Consider the following 23,531-nt stretch of genomic DNA (forward strand, 5'->3'; position numbering starts at 1 on the left):
AGGTTAAAAAAGACAGGGAGGCAAGGCACGGTGGGACACACCTGTGATCCCAGCCTCTTGAGTAGCTGAGGTAGGAGAACTGTAAGTTCAAAGCCAGACTCAACAACTTAGCAAGACCTTGTCTTAAAAATAGAAAGGGCTGGGGATATGGCTCAGTGGCAGAACATACCTACATGCAATCCACAGTTCCACAAAAAGAAAAATAAATGACAAGGAGAATTTATTGCTAACAGAACAAAATATTAAAAGAAGTCCATAAAACTGAAAAGAAATAATACCAAAATATCAAATCCACAAGTAAAAATGAAGAGCAGAGGAAGTGGTAAGCATATGGATTGACATGAAAGACTCTATAAATATACCTTTTGAGATTTATTCTGATCATCTCTTTAAAAAAATAAGATTGTATAGAGCAATAATTTTAACACTACTGTTGGGCTTCTAATATATATACAGGGTATATATATTTATATAAATAATACATTTATACTCATTTAAATATATATGAATGCTGGGGAGATAGCTCAGTTGGTAAAGTGCCTGCCTTACAAGCACAGGGCCCTGGGTTCGATTCCCAGCACCACAAAAAAAAAAAAAAAAAAAAAAAAAAAAAAAAATATATATATATATATATATATATATATGAATGATAGTAAGAGTACAAAGAAGGTGCAGGGAATGAAGGCATACTGGGTAAAGTTTCTACATTTTATTGAAATTTAATTTAATACTAATATGAATTCCAATAAAAATAATTAAGTAGATTATAATAAATTAAAACACATTTTAATGCCCAAAGCAACCACTTAGGAATACAATTAAAATAATACAATAAAAATATTTCTTTAATGCAAAAGAAGGCAGTGAAGGAGAATAAAAATAATCAAGATCCATATATAAAACAACTAGCAAATGGCGAAGATAAACCCAGACATAACAATAATGATATTAACATAAATGACCAAAACATCTCCAAAAATAGGCAGAAAATGTCAGGCTGGAAGGAAAACAAAAGACAAACAAGATCTAACCATATATATATCTACAGTAAGAGATACTATATTTTTGAAGACATGAGTAAGTTCAGAGAATAACAATGGGAAAATATGTACTATGAAAAGAGTAGTTGTAAGAGAACTAAATGGCTACATTAATTTTTAAAAATAGTTAAGAGAAATATTATTAGAGACAAGGAAGGACATTTCACAATGATTAAAAAGTCAAAACAAGTCAGGCAAGGTGGTGCACACCTTTAATCCCAGAAGCTCAGGAGGCTGAGGCAGCAACAGAAATCTAACAAGGCCCTAAGCAACTCAGCAAGACTGTCTCAAGACTGCCCTGGGTTTATATACCTCAGTGGTTAAGCTCCCTGGGTTCAATCACTGATACAAAAAAAAAAAAGTCAAAACAATTCATTGGTATACATATAAAACAGAGTATAAAGTAAGAAATGACACAATTGAAGGAAGAAACAATTTTATTATAGAGATAGAGATTTCAATTGTAGTTAGAGATTTCAGTTCTCTCTACACTAAATAATAGAACAAGAATGAAAATTAATAGGGATATAGAAGACTTGAACACTGTCAATCAATCTGACATCTACATATAACTGACATAAACACAGCATTCCACCCAGCATCTCCAGGATGTACATTCCTTTCAACCACATACAGATCATTCTCCAGGATAGACTGTATTATATGCTAGGCCATAAACATGTCTCAATAAACTTAAAAGAAATGAAATAACTCCAAATATATTATTTGACTACAGTGGAATTAAACTAGAGATCAACAACGAGAAAGACATTTCTCCAAAAGATAATACAAATGGCCAATATGCACATGAAAAGATGCTTGACATCATTACTCATTAGAAAATGTAAATAAAACCACAAAAAAGGTACCACTTCACACCCACAAAGATGACTATAATAAAAAAACAAAATAACAAGTATGGGCAAAGACGTAGAGAAATTAGAACCCTCTTAATTGCTGGTGGGAATGTAAAATGATGCCAACACTGTAGAAAACAGTCTGGCTGTTCCACAAAAAGTTAAACATAAAGTTAACCTATGACACAGCGATTCCACTTCTTAGGTACATAACCAAGAGCCGCAAAAGCCTGAACATAAATGTTCACAAGATTATGCATAAGAGCCAAAATGTGGAAACAGCTCATAGTGGACATCATCTGATGAGGGATATATAAAATGTAAGATATCCTTACAATGATATGCTATTTAAATATAAAAATGAATGAGGTACTGATATATGCTACAACATGGATGAACCTCAAAAACATTATGTTAAGTAAAAAAGCTATACACAAAAACTACAAGTTATATGACTCTATTTATATAAACTGTCTAAAGGGCAAATTTATAGGCAGAAAGCAGCTGGCAGCTGAGCGTGGGAGTTTGGTAAAAAAGTACAAGGAAAATTTGGGGGGTGATGACTATACAACTGTATACATTTATTAAAATCACTGAATTGTACAATTAAAATTGAATTGCAAATCATGCCTCAGTAGAACAGCTTTAAAGGCTAAACTTAAAAAATTATGTGTAAAACCAGTAAATTTTCATTATAAATTCTAGGTAATAATATACAGAAATACATGGAGCAAAAAGTGAACACTCCAGGAATTGATATATGATCTATTTCCTGAAATCTCACTAGAACTAAAATCAAGGAATGGTCCTTTAGACACACATCCACAAGGATGGGGGCAACAGGAAAAGAAGGCAAGAACTGCAAAAAGGAAGCAAAGCAGATGGGTGAGCTGAAAAGACTCAAGCAGACTGTGTATGAAGCTGCCAGTGGGCAAAGCTTGAAAACCAATCTATATGTCTACCCTGCAGAATTCTCAAAATTTGGGGGATATGTAAGCACAATATAGCTTCAAAACTACAGATGAAGTGGAGAGGAGGGAAGAATACTAAAGGCAGATTCCTTGAAAGTTATTTAAGCAGCAGTTAGATTCTAAATCTCTTCCCCCTACTCTACAATCAATAGGTGACTGCCTTCCCCTCCCTAGTTGAAGACTGGAGGTTTAGTCTCTGGGGAGGGTAAAAAAGGATTTCTGGATTAGGGATACCAAGCACAGTTAAATATAAAAGTGTCATAGCAAAAAATAAATGCTGGGACTTCTAAGCCTCTTCTCTTACTAGGTTCCTAGAATATGTGTAGTCAGATCTTCATTATCAAAGCAGATTAGAAGATTCTTCTCTAGATCTGACCTGCCAAACAGGAAAGTTCTAAAGTCAAAAATATGAGAGGTTTCTCCAAATAATCCAACTAGATTATCCTATGTGATACAAACAAAAAAGCTTTATTATGGTGATGGCTGAATAGTTCTATAAATTTATTAAAATAACACCACCACCAAGCTTAAAATTCTAGTAAGCTTCTTATAACCCAGTCATAAGTATAAGCAGACCTCCAAATATTGCTAAATATGTGGGGAAGAGCTCCCACAAAAATGGGGGAAATCAAAACAAGTAGGGGAAAGGGCCATTCAGGGGGGAAAAAAACATTAAATAAGGAGACGAAAACATCAAAAGAAAGCCTATCATTAATGTCCTCAGAGAGCTTTCGGGGACAACAAGATTACACCATCCTTTTCAGCGCTTACTCCTTAACCTCCAATCCCCTCAGGAAAATTATTTGACCCTGCTCCCAAAAAAATAATGTTCTCAGAGATAAGAGAAGATACTAATTCTGGAAACAAGAATACAATCCTGTAAATTTTTTTTAATGAAAGGGCACTTGAAAATTAAACATGAGTATTGAAGTGAAAGCTTGACAGATAAATTGAAAGATGGAGTTGAGGAAGTCTCCCCCCAAATCAAGGCAAGGACAACAGAGAAAACATGAGAAAAATGGAGAATAAGTCCAAGAGGTCCAAAATATAAATAAACAGAAGTTTAAGAAAGCGAGAACAAAGAAAGGAGGAGAAGAAAACAATAAAATAATTCAAGCAAATTTCCTAGAACTGAAGGCTTGAGTTTCCAGGTTGAAAGAGTTCACAAAGCTCCTTGCACAATAAATAGATGAAGACAGGGATATAATTATGAAATTTCAAAAAAAATGGCAGAGACGATCCTATAAGCGTTCCATGTGGAAAAAAGTAGATCATATACAAAGAAGCAGAAATGACTTTGAACTTAACAGTTCTGAAAGCTAAATTAAGAAAGTGTAATGTTTTCCATATCCAATGGAAAATTATTATTCCCAGCCTAGAATTCCATAATCAGCCAAAGTATTAATCAAATGTGAGAGCCAAATAAGAAACTCCCATCTTGAGACCTGAAAGATATTAAATATTTATAACCCATTTATTTTCTAAAAATAAGTAGAAGATATGCACCACCAAAATACAAAAGGGAAATCTCAGGTAGAGAAAACTGAAATACCAACACAGAAAAGCAAAGGGCCTGCCAAGATGATGGCAAAGGAAGAGCTCAGAATGACAGCTACGTATTACAAGCCTTCTAGTTCTATTTAACTTTTAAATCTAAACCTGAAAAAATAATAATTTAAAGTGAATATTCTGAATCACTATCAACCCTAGAGGTCATTATTGTTACTATTTGGTATCTTTCAAAGATGATCTGTGGAAGGTAAACATTGTTCTTCACATGTCCAAACATGTCTTTATTTTGACTTGGTGCTTGAAAGCTAGTTTAATTGTGTATAGAATTCTTGATACTAAATAATTTTCCTGGTACTTCTGAAGATATTGCTCCTCTGCTACTGCTAATGAGACATCTGATACTACTGTTCCTCTGGATAATGGCTGTATATTTTCTTTTTAAGTTCTTAAGATTTTTCTCTTTATCTTTGAAAGGTCTCTTCCAATTGTCTGACTTAGTGATTGATAGACAGGCTTTTCACCTAAGACTTTCTTTTACCTGAGGAACTTTTCTTCTCTATTCCTTTGATTATTTTTTTTCCCACTCCACTGCCTCTGTTCTCTAATTTGTCTTCTTAAATCTCCTTAACTAACCCTCTATTATTCCTTATTTTCAAATTTTCCATCTGTTTTTTTACTTTATATAACTAATTCTCTCATATGCATTTATTCTTGAATCTTTGTGAATTTATTTATTAACACTTTGTGTGTATGTGTGGTACTGGGAACTGAATGCACAGCCTCATGCTACATCCCCAGTTCTTTTTTTTAATTATTATTATTATTTTGACACAGGGTCTTGCTAAATTGCCCAGGGTAGCCTCAAACTTGCAGTCCTCCTGTCTTAGCCTCTCAAGTCACTGGGAGTCACTGGAATTATAGGTGTGGGCTTCTGTGCTTGACTACATTTTTTAATTTCTAAGAACTCTCTTCTATCCCCTGATAATTGCAATGGCAGGTGTTTCGGGGGAAGCAACATCTATAGAACTTTTTCGAACCATTATCTTTCCTGAATTATCTACTTCCTCTGAGGCCAGTTTTCTGTCTTTATCTGGTCCCTCTCTAAAGTTTTGTTTCCCTCAAGTATCTAGAGGTCACTAACTATCCATTCATATTTACAAGTGAAGGACTAGACTGATCAGTGTAAGTAATCAGCATGAGTTTTTCCTGCAGCTATGTAAGTATGCTGCTCCACCGTGCTCTCTGAATGGCAGGTCTGAGTCAAACTGTGGTTACGGATAGGTGGTTACCAGCAAGTGTTATTGTAGGGCATGGAGGTACAGAAAGCATATGTGTACAGTCCTCTGCTCCCAAGTATCAAAGTATGAGAAATTCTTGGTACAGAGAATTTTAATGTATTTTTCTGCTGCAAAGCTAGTTTTTTCTCCTCTCTATCTATAGCAGAAATCTACAATTAACTCAGGTTTTATTCTGCTTCTCTCTCAGGCCCCTGTGCCCACAGCAGCAGGTTTCCTCAAGGAAGCAGTTTCTTTAGAAAATTACCTGATTTTAGCTTAGAAACAAATGCATCTGCTGCCTTTTGCTCACTGTAAGGGGGAGGCTACCCCTGCTGTTTCAAATGTAGAATTTAATTAATTTACTCTTGAAGATGATCCAAAACTACTTTCTGCTTCATGTATAGATTCTTTTAGCCCATTTCCTCTGGAGTTTTTTTCTTTTCCACTTACTTTTAAGCTGTAGCTGCTTCTGCTCTGCTCAATCTGACCTTACCTACTTTTTATATTTCACAAATTCTTCAAAATCGTTGGTTTATGTTATGTTTTGTTCTAAAGTGTTGCTTTTATTTTTTAATATATCTTTCTGAAATTAAGAAATTTGGGCTAGCAAGAGAGATAGGCACATGAATTTAGTCTCCTACCATGAACAAATTTCCAGAGTAATATTTCTAAGACATTAGCTTAGACTAAAATGCACATCCAACTATTTTAGTCTTTTATTTACAATACTTTCTTAACTCTAACACGAAGTTCAAATTTTCTTGCCCAACACAATGGAATCTTAACAGCACAGTTTTGTTCATACTATCCCTAGACAGGAAAGCATTGATCCTTTCTCATCCTTTGTGTTTATCTGACAACTATCTTGTAAATATCTGCTTACATGTTCTGATTCATCACCAACTTGTGAGATCAAGAGCAAAGACCCTACTAGTCACTGACTCATCAGCAACCAAAGAATCTATCACATGGTAGGTGTTCATTTTATGAATGAGAATCGGGCACTAAAATAGCATAGAATCTTAGAGTCAGATCTCAGATCCAGATAACAGAATTTTAGGCAGGAAGGGACCTTAAAGATAATGTTTGTTAAATGAACAATCCTTTAGGCCCTAGTACCCTGTGCAACCTTCCCTGTACTACCAGGCAGAATAAACCATTCCATCAAATATGACCTCATTGCACATTATTAATGCATCCCCCTCTTGGGGCTCTTATCTTCTCAGTCTGTCATTAATATTTTTCTCAAGGTCTAAGGTAGCACACATTCATTTTTATGTCACCTATACTTTGGTACAAAGAAGATATTAAGGAAATATTTATGGTATGAATAAATAGATGAATGCTCAGGAGAATGGAATTTTGAACTGATTTCTACTACTAACTCGTCAACAGTGGGGACAGAATCAATGTTTCTGAGTCACAATTTTTAAAATCTGTATTAGTAGGTAACAATTTTGTTTGATTATTTCACAAATCAAGTGAATTCAAAATGGAAAATGATGACATGCTACCACAATAAAAATCCTATCTTCCCTGTAAAACTAGGAAGGAAATATAGAACAATGAACTAAAGGGACAAATGTTCTGAATTGGGGGAGAAAAACGTCCTTGAGGGCCTGAGTGGTTTTATTTCTAGATACTAAACCAGTACAGGTTTTTACCAAGCAGGTGTTATCCTCTCTGCCATATGGCATGAGCCCCAGGGCTCTTCCTCCATACTAGCAAACAACACACTGCAGTCTCCTTTATAAGACCTCTTCGACATCTTTCTCTGTTCCCTGCCATAGTGAAAAGAACCCTGGACTGGGATTCAGAAGACTCCAGTTCTAATGTGGTAACTAATTAGGAATCTCCAGGAAACTTTGTTTTTGTACCTGTGAAATGGGGATGATAATACTTCTTCACGAGGTAATTGTCAGGACAGATTATGCTAACATAAAGTTCTTTATACAGTGTTCCTCACAGAGTAGGCACTTAGTAAATGATAGCTGTCACTCTTCCTACAAAAATATAAAGACATTTGAATCACAAGGTACAACTCGACTTTATTAGATCCTTTCTTCAATGATTCACTGTTCAAAGACCTACATTTGTAAATTCTTCCCCCATCCTTTATTCACATTTCTTCCATTTGAGGAAAGGCAGCATGAATCAGGGGAAACAGTGCAGACTGAAAATCAGATGCCTACTGCCATTAACCCTTCTCTATTTCAGTTTTATAATCTATAGAACAAGATTAATAACCCACCTCATCAAGCTTCAGCAAAAATGAAGAGATACTGAATAAGAAGGGACCTGTCATGTTACAAGGCAGCAAATGAACGTTTTTAAAATATAATTGACAAGGGTACAAATGACTCACAGTCAACCAATACCCAGTGCTAGCAACACGGTTCAAAGTATTGTGGTGGTGACTCAGTATTTTGTTAGATCTTACTACTCTCCGCTTAAAAGTTTTTAAGTTCTTATTACCTTTAAGATGAAGTCTAACTCCTATATGATGGGGCCTACTTACCACTCCTACTCACTACCCACCTCTACTCACTAACACTTCACATTCCAGTCATATCAAACCACTTGCAGTTCCCTTGTAAGCCTCCTGTCTATGCACATAAAATTCTCTTTCTGTCTGGAATACCCTAGGATTAATTTTAACTCATTCAGTGCAGAATTTACCATCAATAAGCTTTCTCCAGCACATCTGATCTTTCATTCAATAAATATTTACTGAATGTGGGACTTGGCTAGATGCCAAAAATAAAGCATTTAACAGGTCAGATATAGCCTCTGGCCTCATGAAGTTTAGCATGCTGAACTATAATTGTCTGTACCTTCATGTCCTCCAGAAGACTGGAAGGTTCCTAGGCATTGGTACAATGTCTAATCATTTCTGTATCACTACTACTCCAAACAGGACTTGGCACAAAGTAGGGGCTTTTGTAAATATTTAGTAAATCAATATGGCACAACCACCTTTTTATAAGAGACAATATTAGATATAAAGAATAGTAGCATTCTCTTATATGTGTCACATTTAACTATAAGACCCTTTCAAACATATCAACCTCTCATTTCATACTCATAATTGTCCTGGAAAATAGTATTTGCAAGTCAACAAAGCCAGAGGGATCTCTGAGGTCATCTAGTCTTACTTCCCAGTCAATTTATCAATGATTCCTATAACATCACTTCAAATTACAGGATATCACTACAACTTCAGAAGGCAGAACGAATAACCTTAAGTGAAAAGAATCTGCTCCTTTCAACAATTAGTTCTAATCCTAGTTTTGTAGACCCTACTGGAGAGAGGGAACCCTTCTAAATTCAGGTGTCTTAAAACATATCCAGGCAAGACAGATATATCTCATCTTATAATTGAGGAATCTAAAACTCAGAAAGGGACTGAGGCTGTGGTTCAGTGGCAGAGCGCTTGCCTAGCATGTGTGAGGCACTGGGTTCAACCCTTAGCACCACATAAAAATAAATAAATAAAATAAAGGTATTCTGTCCATCTACAACTATAAAAAAATGTTAAAAATCCAATATTTAAAAAAAAATAAAGCTCAGAAAGACAGACTAACTTTCCCAATGTTCAAAGCTACAAATGAAAACAGCCTAGAAGTCACATCTTCTGGTTCCAAGGTTACAATTTCTAGAACATTAAAGCTGGAAGGGATGCACAACTGTTTGTTAGTTTGATTCCTTCATTGTACAGACGACATTCTGAAGCTGAATGTGGGAGAGCGACCAAGATGAGTGCCTCCCAGCCTGGGCTCTGTCTTTTATCATACTCTCTTTCCTTACTTCTGAAATTACCCATTTCAAAATACAGGGGAAAAAAAAGACTTACCAAAGTATTAGAAGAATTATAATCTTCAGCTGACTTATCTGCAAAGGAAAAAAGACAAAGGACTTAGTAAACAATTACAGTTAATCCTTTCGCAAGAGATAAGGAAGTCTACCTGGTCAAGAACTTCCCAGGTTCACAGAATAATAATAATATGAATGATGATATGGGCCAGATAACATGCGAAGCACCTTATACATATCATCTATCATCTCTATACATATTATCCTCACTACGGCTCTGAGTATTATCATTATATTCACTTTTATCAATTTTATCATTCAGGGAAATGATTTGCTCAGGGCTTACACAGGTTAAATAGAGGATTCAGGATTTGAATTCTGATCTAATTCTAAATACCATGCTAGAACTGTATCCACATCATCAGCTATATCATCATCAGGCTTTAATGGGAAAGAGAAGTTCCTAAGGGAAGGAATACATGGCACAGTCCCGAGCCATTATGCAAAATCATGGCCAAGCTGCAGCTTCAACTTGCAGAAAGAATCCTTTTACATTCATGCCCATTCCCCACAGGGCCAGAAAGACTAAGGCTTAAGAAAAAAGAGATTAATCATATGAGGTCTAATTAAAAGCACGAAATTTGCTTCCTAATAATAGAATCAAGTGCCCTCAATGAAATAATTATCATATTTCATTGATTCTGATATGTACATTTTTCACATTAAGAGCTCAAAAATGGAGAGGTTTCCTACAATTAGAGGCACTTCATGGTTTGTTTGGCAGCTCCCCTTCCCTGACTTAGTGGTACATAAAAGAATGGTGCCTCTTTCAATCAATGATATCTTGGACTTGCCAAAATATGAAATGGAAACTAAACAGAAATTTTAGTAAGAAAATAAATTTAAAGACAAGATATTATCTTTGTTTTTGTTCTTTAATTCCTAAGGGTTCAAGAAGAAACTGACTTTGCCATCAATGGAGTTAAGGAGAGGAAATAGTCTATCAAATTGAACACATTTGTCACTAAGAACCAAGTCCAGGGAATGTCCAAGACTCCAAAATCATCATATAAAAAAAGTGCAAGGGGCTGGGATTGTAGCTCAGTGGTGGAGCACTTGCCTTGCATGTGTGAGGCACTGGGTTAAATCCTCAGCACCACATACAAATAGAAATAATAAAAATAAAAGTATTATGCCCATCTACAAGCAAAAAAAAAATTAAAAAGAAAATTACAAGTCATAGCTCTTTTGTATCTAAAGCAAATAAAGAAACCACAAAGCCAGGAATAAGGCAAATTATGGCAATATGTTCTTTAACCCTGAATCACCTGCTATGCCCTGAAGAAATCAATTCATGATATAATTTAAACATAATCCATTTTTTTTCCAAATGAGTATCAGTTTAGGTGGAGTGCAACACTATGCCTTCAAGTGCACTACCCCTAACCCATGCTGCCAGTATTTTTGAGGATTGGATATTCTGGTTATAATATAATTCTCATTGACATGTAAAATACAAGTAAACATTGCACTTTTAAAGATGATGGGTACAATTTCTATACATAAAAATCAAATTCCAAAGCACGGAATGACAGAACGAAATTATTCCATTCTCTTCATTTTACAAATGAGGAAACTGAGGTTCAGAATGTCTGACAAAGAGACTGGTTCAAGGTCACAAAATTAAGTGGCAAAGCAGAGCTAATACTCAACTGAGTTGTAAATCTAATCTACTTTTTCTATAACACATCAAAAAATCTAGTGGTACAGAAAATCTAGTGTTGAAAAACAGGAAGTTTAACCCCCCAAAATGGCATGGAAAGGCGTGCTTGGGTCATGAACAACCATGAGTTTATAAGGCCCAAGTTTAAAACACACTTCCATCACCTACCAGCTGAGTCGCCTTGGGTAAGACATTTAATTTCTCTAAGTCTAATAAACTTCATTGAGTCTGTAAAATGGGGATAACAGTCCTTGCCCTGCCAATTCCCAAAGGCCTTCATAAGATTCACATGAGATAATACACAAATTGGGGTAATGTTACCATAACTAACAGTATGAGAAGGAGAAACAGGGGAAGGAGAGATGTGACATTAAAATTAAACTATACCAAATATTCAGTTTTGCCTAGAGTTGGCCCTCATCTTCAACTTCTAGAAAATTAAAATCCTGCACATACATATAAATAATTTATATAAGTTCAAACACAAAAATAGATGCACACATATTTATGCATATATACTAAATACTGTTCATAAATGAATGTACAGATGAAAGTATAATTACCTGAATATGCATGTCTATACACATATTCATTCATGAAAACTTACATAGACTATAATTTCAAACATGTGCAAACCCACTGGGCAATGCCTCCATATGCATACCTATCACTTGCACACACACATACATGCATGCAGAAAACAGATTCTTCCAAAGACTTTACTACTGAGGATTTCAAAGATGGTTTATAATTTGATGTCTGAGATAAACTCCTTAATTTCCTGACTTAATTTCCAGAAAACCTTCCCATTCAGAATCCCCTTACCCCAATTCCTCCTTGGAATGACCCAGTGAGGAAGTGAGACAGACCCAGCGGGGCCAGACGAGAGGAAGGAAATACTGCTGGGTAGATGCATGGCCCTCTCCTGGGTACCACTATGGCAGAATGAGAGAAGCTGCAGTCTGTCATCTCCACCATCTGTGCCCTTTGATACAAGCCAGATACTGGCAGGGGAAGCATCCTTCAAAATCAGCTAGTTCATCCTGGTTCTCACCTTTTCCAACAATACTGTCCTTTGAAGGAGGTAGCATGAACAAAGAACACTATGCTGGGAACTAAAAGACTAGTACTGCTACTATTTTAGCCACATTAAGTCTTCCTAATGTGGCTAAAAAATCAAATGGAAGCTGGTATGTACTAAGGTACTTCTTGCTCTAACATTCTAAGATGCTATAAAAAGCAAGTTTCCAAAAATATAGACCTTTCATAAGTTATCCTAGGAAAAGAAAAATTTCTCTGCTATGGAAGGAGGTGCTTCAAATAAAATTATTAAAGGCAACTAGTTATTCAAAAGATGCTGGTCTAGGAATTGGATTCTAATCCCAATTCTGCTATGAAAAACATAATCCCTTATATAAAGAGTACATCTAAGGATCATTTAAAATTGTTGGCTTGATTTTCATTTAACAGATAAAAATTAATCCCTTGAAGAAGAAACCAGGTTTGCCAACTTAAAAGATAAACATTAATGTTATTAAATAACTGATGATATTAATAATAATCAATTGTGACAATGATAGCTACATTTCTATGGTGCTGCTTTATGACCTATAAAGAACTTTTACATCAGAATAAAATTATGGCATTTGCAGGTAAATGGATGGAACTGTAGAATATCATTCTAAGTGAAATAAGCCAGTCCCAAAAAACTGAAGACCATATGTTTTCTCTGATAAGAGGATGCTGACACATGGTGCAGGGTGGGCAGCAGGTAAGGGAAGAATGGAGGAACATTAGATTGTGGAGAGTGAAATGAGGCAGGTGGAGGGGGAAGGAAAGATGGTAGAATGAGACAAATCATTACCCTATGGACATGTATGATTACACAAATGGTATGACTCTAGATTGTACACAACCAGTGAAATAAAGTTGTACTCCATTTGTGTATAATGAATCAAAATGCTTTCTTCTGACCTATATAACTAAATAGAATAAACAATAAAAACAGACCTTTTACATCAATGAGCTCATTTATTTCTCACTACAACCTCTTGAGATAGGAATTTGTTATGGTTTAGATATAAGGTGTCCCCCCTAAAGCAACTGTGTTAATGTAGGAATGCTCAAAAGTGAAATGATTGGATTGTGAGATCAGTAACCCAATCAGTTCATCCTAGTTTGAATGAATCCACTGAGTGGTTAATGTAGACAGGTGGGTGTGACGGGAGGAGGTGGGTCTTCCTATGACCCCTCCCTGTGCCCTCTGCCTGCTTCCCAGCCACCAGGAAGTGAGCAGTGCCTCTCCATTGTATCCTTTTGCCATGAGCTTCTGCCTCACCTGGGGCCCAGAGCAATGAAATTCGTTGACCATGAACTAACCTCTGAACCTGTGAAACAAAATAAACTTTTCCTCCTCTAAGTTATTTCTGTCAGGTATTTTGGTACAAGAACGAAAACCTAAATAACACAGAATGATTCTGAGGCCTAAAGAAATAAAATGACTATATAGAATCTTGTGAATGTCAAAATCAAGACCTTTTAGCACAAAGCCAGTATTCCTTCTATATAATTTCATGCTATTTTTTTAAAACATGTAGTTTTGGAATAAAAACAAGTTTGATGGGAAAAAAAACCCTTCATCTTGGTTGTCAAATTTCCAAATCCTATCGTAGTGAGAGTACCACTTTGCTCTTTTCACTTTCTTATTTTACTCCAGACCAATAAGCCTGTAGAATTTTTCTGCCCAGATTAAAACCTCTTGCAATGATTGATATGGACACAATCTTCCTACCTGTAAAGCTCATGTACTTCTGGCTGTTAGAGGTCTTCTTTGAATTGTAAAACTCCAACACATCCAGAACAGCCTGCGGGTTTTTCTTCTGCTCTGACTTAGTGATGTTTGATGTCTGAAGCAAGCGGGCCCACTGCTCTGGCATTCCCTGTAAGAGAGACATACAAGGGTTTCAGTGGGGCATAGTTATAGGGGACCCTGAAGAACTGGTATCTGCCAGCAGGTAAAGATGGGCTTCTTAGTCATCCCTTTATCTCTGTGCCCTCAAAGTTTACACAAGCCTCTTTGTAACACCTCTTTAATAGTTATTTCTTAAGACATTTGCTTCTTTACCATGTTATAACTCCTTCTAAGCAAGGACCATGTCTGATTTGTTCCTACATTATCTATGTCTAGTCTGACTAGGGTCCCTCAGTAGAAGTATATTTAAGGAATGAAAATTGAAAGGCTTCTCTGAATATACAATTTTGGAGATAGGAAAGTACTCCTCTTGTGAATGTTAAGAGGATAGTAATAAGAGTCTCAGGAAAAGAAAGAAGCATCAGCAAGATGAGAAAGAATTGAATCTAACAGCACACAGACAGAATTCTAAAGGTCAAAAGGGCTTTGTGTGAACCAGGACTCACCGTAAACTCTCCTGTGACAGCATCAAAACCAACATGAATTGTGTGCTCAAAATCTGAAGGAAGAGAAATTTCTGGTCGTTCCTTCTCCTTCTTTTTATTTGCTGTGAGAGAAATATAGAAGAGGACATTTTTAAAAGAGGGGTATTACTAGGTTTTTATGCTTATTTCAGCTCTTTCCTAAGCTGTAGGCTCCCACAGAGAACAAGATTTGTCCAACTTACATTCGTATTCACAGAGCCTAACTACAGACCTGATTTTGAGTAGATGTTCAATGCATGTTTAAAAACTGAACTCTTCCTGAATCAAAGCAAAGAAGGAGCAGAAAGAACATCTGTCACAATGAATAGTCCTGATTTTACCACTAACTAGCTAGCTGATACAGAGAAAGTCCTCTTCTGTGAAGCTCTCCCTGTTATCTAGGTTGGGTAGTTCTTTACCTGCTCCTCTAGTCCCACAACACCAACAGAGTAATTGACTATTTTAAATGCTTATCTTCTCTACCAGACTAAATTCCAAGTGCAGGTGCCACATCCAATTCATCACCAATTCTCAGGGGCTGCCATATACCTGGAACAAAATAGGTGCTGAGATAATAATTGAAGAAAGGAACAAATGACCAGATGCCTATCTCAACTGGTCAAGTAGTCTAAGGAAACTGCTTATGATATGCAAGTTCTCTCTGGGACAGGAATAAATGTTTCATTTCACCAGTTCAGCCAAACTTCTACAAAACTGATTACCCAGCCCCCATTAACCCCATTTTAAAGCAGCTGGCTTCTCAGCACACCAACCAAAAGAAATTCTGAAGTCCTCATGCCTCCCACTAATCCAGCGTAACCCTGATTAAAGGCAATAAAATGGGAGGAAAAAAAATAAGATCTAGAGTACAAGTCAGTTTTACTTCTATCTCATCATAGTATATAGTCCAGAATCTCTGCTTTCCCATCTAGACTATGGGGAGATGAATTAAATGACCTCCATCCTCTGGTACTAGGAATTGAACACAGGGTACTCTTACACTGAGCTACAATCCCAGCCCTTTTAGTTTTTTATTCTGAAATAGGGTCTAAGTTACTCAGGTTATCCTCAAACTTGTGATCCAGCTGCCTCGGCCTCCCTAGTAGGTGGGATTACAGGCATGCCCCACTGGGCCCAGCTACGGTGTACTTGATGATCTTAAGGGCCTTCCTAACTCCCATAGTTGGTGAGTATGAAACCAGAAAAATAAGTATTCTCAAAACTCTATAACTAGATTTGTTCCTGAGACAGCATCCTACAGTTTGTTTTGCAGGGGGGTGGGGGAGGTGGTGCTGGAAATCAAACTCAGGGCCTCATGTGTGCTAGGCAAGGCTATACCACCAAGTTATATCTCCAGCCACAGTTTTTTTCATAGACATTTTATATATACTATCTCACATAATCACCATAACCCTGAGAGGCAATTTTTACTTGTAGATTAGGAAACTGTGGTACAGGTTTGCCTAACATCATTAAGAAAAGGAAGAGAAGTTTCTGGCTGCTCCTTCTCCTTCTTTTTATTTGCTGTGAGAGAAATATGGAAAAGGACATTTTTTAAAAGAGGGGTATTACTAGGTTTACAAGGTTTATAAGGTCCTTTATACTCTACTACTTTATCTCCCCTAAAGAACTTCAAGTTGAATTAAGAAAATGTACTCTGATGTAATAAGAAATAGCATTAAGAAATTACCATGTATAGGTACCATGACATACATTTTCCTTCATTCTTACAAACTTACTAATAATTATTACTACTGAATAATTTACTCTCAGCCTCTAAAGAGGCTGTGATTTGAATCCAGGTCTGATTCCAAAGGTCTCTCTTTAGTGTCTTTATAAGAACCATTTGCCCACATGCCAATTGCTAGGGTTTAAACTATTTATGTCGTTGGCAATTTCTCTTCCAGAAGCAGCTGCTTTGAGAAAGAGAAGGCTAAGGGTTATACCAGGGCCCAAGTCAAGCAGTCATTTAAGACATAATTCCATCTGTCTCACTCACAGCTAGAATATGTAGGACATGTGGCAGGGCTTTAGAACTGCTGTTTCTAAATTCCCTCTGATCTGATCACTTAAAAGGTTTTAGGGAAGTACAGCTATATTAATGTTTTATTTACATTTATGCTTATATATTTTACTATATTTTATGCATTATGTCTATTGCATATTATTAAAAGACTACATAATATAATACTATAGGCATTGACTATCAAGTCCAGAAGAAACTTTAGTAATGAAGATTCAGAGAATGGCTCAGAGGATGACTAGCTTATTGGAAAGAGCCAGGGGAAATGAAATCATAGGGGGATGGACTGAAGGCCCTTCCAGCTCATAAATCCTACAAGTCTGAGAAATGGAAATAAGGTAACCCATGACCTTTGAATATAACTCACATATTCCCACCTCCACATTTTTGCTCATTTTTTTCATTTCCTTGCTTGAAATGTTCATTCTCTATCTTAGCTATCGTTTAAAGACTTCTCCCAGGAAGGATTTCCTGACCTTTCCTCTCCCTGTGAATTCTCAAGGCCCTGAGTCTATTATATTACACCACTATCCATCTGGTCGTTTCCAGTCTTGTATGATCCCTTGCAAAATATTTTAAGAAGTAAAATGTAGTAAGCTGAGGGAAAAAATCATGGTTTCTCATTATGACCATTATACTTCTGAATCTCAGAACCCAGCACAGAGTTTACTTAGTTCATAAAACTCTAGAAAATACTAGGAAATGACCTTAGAGACCATCTAATTCCACTTCCTGAAGGAAGAGTCCGTGAAAAGTAAACTGACCTGCCCTGAGTCACAGAACACATGGTGGTAAGACTCAGTCTACCTGATCAAGTCTTTTACCATTCATTATACCCCGTGATCCCTACTGACTGATTTGAATGGATGCAACTGCTGACTGAATAACAGTTTAATATAAACCAGACTTAAGAAGAGGAAGACCCTGGCTGAAGTAGGAGAAGGGGGAAATAAGGAGAACAGGGAAATACAGCTGTCAGATGGAGGCTGGGTGCTATGCAATTTTGGCTGATTACTCACTAGCTGGGGACCATCACAGGAAACAGGGCTCCTGAGGCAGGAATGCAGAGCAAAACTGAAGAAAGAGCCATGTAGTCCCACAGCCACTTGAAACTCAGTTAATTGCTTTTGGGAAGTAACAACCACTAGCTTCACATGTGCATAGCCCTTTATAAAGCCCTTTCACAGTCACTGTCTCTCCGGCTCTTCACAACAAATCCAAGGAGCCAGACAGCATGGATTACCAGTTTATAGCTGAAAAGTCTAAGATGAGTGAATCCAAAGATTGTTAGTGGGAATAATTTTGAAGTAGGAGTCAGGGGAAGAAGGATCCAGTATTATCTTTGTTGTTAACTCACTGTGTAACCCTGGGAGAAAGTCTCTGAATTTCAAGTCCTCAATCTACAAAACAGGACAATGACCCACACTTAGAATAGAGATGAAGGTAGGTAATAAGTCTCATTATGGAGAAGATAATATCTGAGAAAAGTCATGAGGGATGAATAGGAGTTAGCTAGGTAAAAAAGTAGAAGATTATTCCAGAAGAAACAGAATGAGCAAAGGCCCAGAGGAGTAAACAGTGTGATCTTCTGGCATTGCACCTGCCCAGCATGCCAACCCAACTCCAAATTCTCTTACTAGGCATATACTCTGAATTTGAGATTGAAGATAAAGTGGAAAAAATAAAGCAAACCCAGGATCCTGATGGTCCCATATCCCAAGGCCACAAACTAAGTCTCCTAGGGGCTATTGTTGCTGTAATAATTTTTGTGTGTGTGATGACTAGTATGAGTCCTGAGAAATCCAATGAAAAGATGTACCTACACAAAAACCTGCATGTGAATGTCCAAAGTAGACAAAAGGCAGAAATAATCCAAATGTCCCTCAAATGATGAACAGATAAAATGTGGTATATCTCTATACCCAAATTCAGACATAAAAGGAAATGAAGTCCTCATCTATGCTACAAAATGAATAAACTTTGAAAACATGCAAAGTGAAGAAACCAGTCATGTGCTGATGATATAGCCCATCTTGGAGGGTGCTTGTGGAAGGACCGGAGTTCGAATCCCCAGCACCGCAGGATGGGGAAAAAAAAAAGAACAAGAAACCAGTCACAAAAAAAGGCCACATATTGCATGATTCCATTTATATAAAATGTCCAGAACTGGCAAATCCATAGACAGAAAGTAGATTAGAGGCTGTTAAGGGGCTGGGAGAAGTGGAAAATGAAGTGTCTGTTAAAAAGTACAGGGTTTCTTTTTGGAGTGATAAACACTCCAAAACTGATGTTAATTGTAGCGATCACACATTTTTTTTTTCTTTTTTGCAGGGTTGGGGCTCCAAGCTAGGGCCTCACACTATACCAGTGAACTACATCCCTAGCCCTTGGTTGTGCAATTCTGTGAATATACTAAAACCACTGAATTATGTATTTAAGATGATAAACTATATAGTATATAAATTATATTTTGATTTTTAAAAAAGTAAATGTAATTGACCATATTAAGAAAAAGTTATGCATATATAAAAATATATATAAAATAAATATTATTATCTACCCATATTATAGGTAAAATAACCGAGGTTAAAGGCAGAACAACTTACCAAAGTTCACCCAATCAGGAATAGGAATGGTGACAACCTCAAGCACTCAAACTCCTGGATATCTTCTCTTTTATTAGAGATGGGACTTGTGTTGCCCAGGCTAGTTTCAAACTCCTTGGCTCAAATAATCCTCCTTCCTCAACCTCCCAAGTAGCTGGGCATGTATGTATATACTACTGTGCCTGGTTTCACGCTGTCTATATGCACTGTGCTCTCTCACCATATAACAGACATTAAGCATGTCAATAAGTGACAAAATGAATGCTATTAAATGCAAATTATTTAAAAAAAAAGTTCAAAGTACCAGCCAAAAGAGTTCTACTGAAAGCACTAGTCTGAACAACTCAAGGCTGGGAATCTTCAAACCTTATGTGGTATCCAAATGCTTCAGAGAACGAAAGACTACAATTCAGAAGTCAAAAGACACTGGTTCAAATTCAGACTTCGTGAACTGCAACTACACAGCATGCAACATTTGACAAGTCACAGATACTCAAAGCCCATGAGTATAAGTACCAAATAGTGGAAAATGTCCTTGGAAACAGACAGATAGAGGTCCAATTCCACCTTTGTCATTCCCTAACTAGATTACCTTAAGCAAATTATTTAACCACTGTGAATCCATAAAGTAAAATATTTACTGAAACAACTGGTGTACTTCACAAATATCAAAGCTCTTAATTTAACTTATAGCACCTAATAGGCATTCAATAAATAGTAGCTGGGTTATTGTTACTATTTTATTATTACTATTTTATTATTATTTGTTATTACCATGACTATTTTTGTTATTGTTATTACAAAAATTAAAAAAGAAAGTATTGCTTTGCAAACTAAACCTCACAAAAATGAGTTATCATTACTATTAGAAACTGTCAGAGTAGGGGGCTGGGGTTGTAGCTCAGCAGTAGCACACTTGCCTAGTGAGGCACTGGGTTCAATCCTCAGCATCACATAAAAATAAACAAAAGAAAGGTATTTTATCCATCTACAACTAAAAAATAAAATTAAAATAAACTGTCAGAGTAGATTTCTCAATCCACTCATCAAGACAAAGGAAACATGGCTGAGGACAGAAAGAAGGAAGAATCCTCCTGATCATGCAACTAGAGGTTTTAAACTTAAGGCAATAAAGAATGAAAGAGACTTGCAACCTCACCCATTCCAACTTTAGCCCTATCTGTGGTCTCGTCCATTTGGATTCCTCATAGTTTGGAAAAATAAACTGACCCTGGAAAATCCCATGTTTCAGTATGGCCATTAAAGTTTTAGCACAAATCATTGGCCTTATTTATTTTTTAAAATTATTTTAAAGCTGTACCTCTCATTGGCTTAGCTGAGCTAATCTGAGCACAAGACAGTAAAACATTCCAAACTTGGAGTGATAAACACTGACGTAGCTCAGTGTTAAAATTAACTTTGCTAAACTCTTCCCAAGTTCAGAAAATTCTACTTTGGTTGTGAAAATGCAGCCAGAAAAAGATCCAAACTAAATGCTGCAAAACTTCTTAGAATAAACCAAAGGCTCCAGATCCTAACCACAGAAACCAGGCTTTCCCACGTGGAATTCTGCAACTCAGCGCCACTATTACAGGCCTTCAATTACAGTTTCTCCTTCCAATCATTTATGCATCCCCCAGGCACACATTGAGGCCATGCTGGAGGTCAGCATTAGGTAATGCCCACAGACATTCTACCCACTGCCAGCTCAAATCTCAACTGCAGAGAACTCTTCCTTCTCATCTCCCTAGAGACATAACACTACTCATCTAGAAATTCTGACTCCAAAAGTCTGGGTGGGACCAGGCATCTGTAATTTTGAAGCATCATGAGTGAGTCCAATGTATAACCAGGGTTGAAAACAATTAACTGAGATATAAGTAGTATATTGTGATGAAATAAGTTCCATACTCATCTCTACCACTTTCCACATGTAAGACCTTGAGCAATTTACTGTTCTCTAAGCTTCGGCCTCCTCAAGAGCAAAAAAGCTGTTGTAGATCTCAGATAAGCAATAAATGATATTCTGTTAAAATAAACTTAATATTTGTATTGTTTTACAGTTTAGAGAATGTTTTTATACTCACTATGTCAAGTAAGTGACAAAAGCCTACTAATGACACAGGGTAGAAAGGAATTAGGATTATTCCCACTTTACAGAGGATGATATTGGAATTAAAGGATATTTTTAAAAAATAAATCATAGAATTTAATGCCAGGGGCAGGATTCAGTCTAGATCTCTAAGTCCAGTTCTATACCATTTCCTTTTAAGCTGGTATAAATTCTCAAACACTATATGGAGGGCATACCACTTGCAACACTGCCAACACTGCTTTGTATTCTACTAGGATTAAATTGAATAGCTTGTTGGTTGAACAAAGACTCCAAACAAAAATAAAAAACTTAGTCTCATTTCATTTCCATGTATGTATTAATAATAGCCTTCAAGGGTCTTAAAACAAGGGGGTGAGACGAATATGCTCAGATAATCTACAGAAAATCCATAACTAGGAAATGAAAGAAAGGTTATTAGATAGATCATTTTGCAAGAATTTCTTATAACTATGTTTTATACTCTGTGCTTTCAACCTACAGAGATGCTGCTTTGATCTTGAGACAATAAGATTTATTTTCAGACAAGATTTGGCATAGGGTTATTCAGCTACAATTTCCAGAAGAACTCTGGGTCTATAGCTCTACCACTGATTAAAGTACTTTACAATGGCCTAGTTTCTATTCACCTATAAACACAAGCCTGATCCAATGACATCTTTGCAATTCCACATTTTTATAATTACAGGATTTCAAAGCTAAAAGAAACTGTGTATATGTGCTATTCTGATTCATTTTTTAGATGAAGGGACTGAAGTGTACAGATAAGTAACTGACCCAAATAAGGTAGCCAATGTATGAGAGACTACAACCAAAATATCTAGACCTTCACTTCCCCATTCAGCACACAACAATGTCCCTTCAGTTCCAATGAAGGTTCAGTTCCCAACTGTTGTTTCGGACAGTAATCTTTTAAAAATACATGTATTCAAGCTTTATTGAGATATAATTCACATACTATACAATTCACCCATACAGTTTACAATTCAATGGTTTTTAGTATATTCACAGAGCTGGGAAAACATCATCACCACAATCAATTTTAAGATGTTTTCATCACTTCAAAAAGAAACCCAAGAGCCAGGCACAGTGGTGCATACCTGTAATTACAGCAACTCAGGAAGCTGAGGCAGGAGGATCACAAATTCAAAGCCAGCCTGGGAAACTGAGGGAGACCCCTGTCTCAAAATAAGATTTTGAAAAGGGGGGCAAGGTGTCTACAGATGTAGTTCAGAGATAGGATGTTCCTTGGTTCAATCCCCAGTACCACAAGAAAAAGAAGGAAGGAAGAAAGGATGGGGAAAGGAAGCCATGTTTCTTAGCTCTCACTCCACAATTCCACCTGCCTTGCACTAATATGCTTTTTGACTATGAATTTACCTTTTGTGGACATTTCACATAAATGGACTCATACAGTGTGATCCTTTATGACTGGTTTCTTTCAGTTAACCCAATATTTCTGAGGTTTATCATGTTACACCATGGTTTAGGATTTTTTTTTTTGTTATCAAATAATATTTCACTGTATGGATATACCACATTTATGCTTCTGGGTTATTATGAATAATGCTGCTACAAACATTTAAGTATAAGTTGTTATGTGGTGTGTATCATTTCTCTTTGGTGGAACTGCTGGGTTATATGATCTCTCTACATTTAATCTTTTGAGGAACTGCCAGACTGTTTTTCATAGTGTCTGCACCATTTTACATTCCTATTATGTGAGTTGTAGTATCTATACATCCTCACCAACATATGATACCCTCTGTCTTTTTCATGACATCCATTGTAGTGATGTTGAATATGTCATTGTGGTTTTGATTTATATTTCTCTGATGACCAGAGACATGAAGTATCTTTTCATGTGCTTATTTGCCATTTGTGTCTCTTCTTTAGAGAGATATTTATTCAGATATTTTGTCCATTTTTAAATTAGGTTGTTTGTCTTCTCATTTCTGAGCTATGAAAATTCTTTATGTATTCTAAATACAAGTCTCTTGTGAAATGCATAATTTGAGGGGCTGGGGTTGAGGCTCAGTGGTACAGCACTTGCCTAGCATGTGTGAGGCACTGGGTTCGATCCTTGGCACCACATATAAATAAATAAATAAATAAAATAAAGGTCCATCAACAACTAAAAAAAATTTTTAAATGCATAATT

At 36.4% G+C, this 23,531-nt stretch overlaps 1 protein-coding gene across 6 annotated transcripts in view; it reads right to left on the minus strand.

The window, feature by feature from the left end:
- The window catches only part of PAK1 (p21 (RAC1) activated kinase 1), a 129,346-nt gene that overhangs the window by 32,896 nt on the left and 72,919 nt on the right, over positions 1–23,531 (minus strand). For all 6 annotated transcript variants that reach the window (XM_079103984.1, XM_079103986.1, XM_079103987.1 and 3 more), the window contains 3 exons: positions 14,611–14,711; positions 13,985–14,132; positions 9,511–9,548 (listed from right to left, as the gene is read on the minus strand). In XM_079103984.1, the coding sequence (XP_078960110.1) occupies positions 9,511–9,548; positions 13,985–14,132; positions 14,611–14,711 (287 nt within the window). The remainder of the gene's footprint in view (positions 1–9,510; positions 9,549–13,984; positions 14,133–14,610; positions 14,712–23,531) is intronic.

The sequence above is a fragment of the Sciurus vulgaris genome (genome assembly GCF_902686455.1).
Source record: "Sciurus vulgaris genome assembly, chromosome: 11".
In the NCBI taxonomy this organism is placed as follows: Eukaryota; Metazoa; Chordata; class Mammalia; order Rodentia; family Sciuridae; genus Sciurus; species Sciurus vulgaris.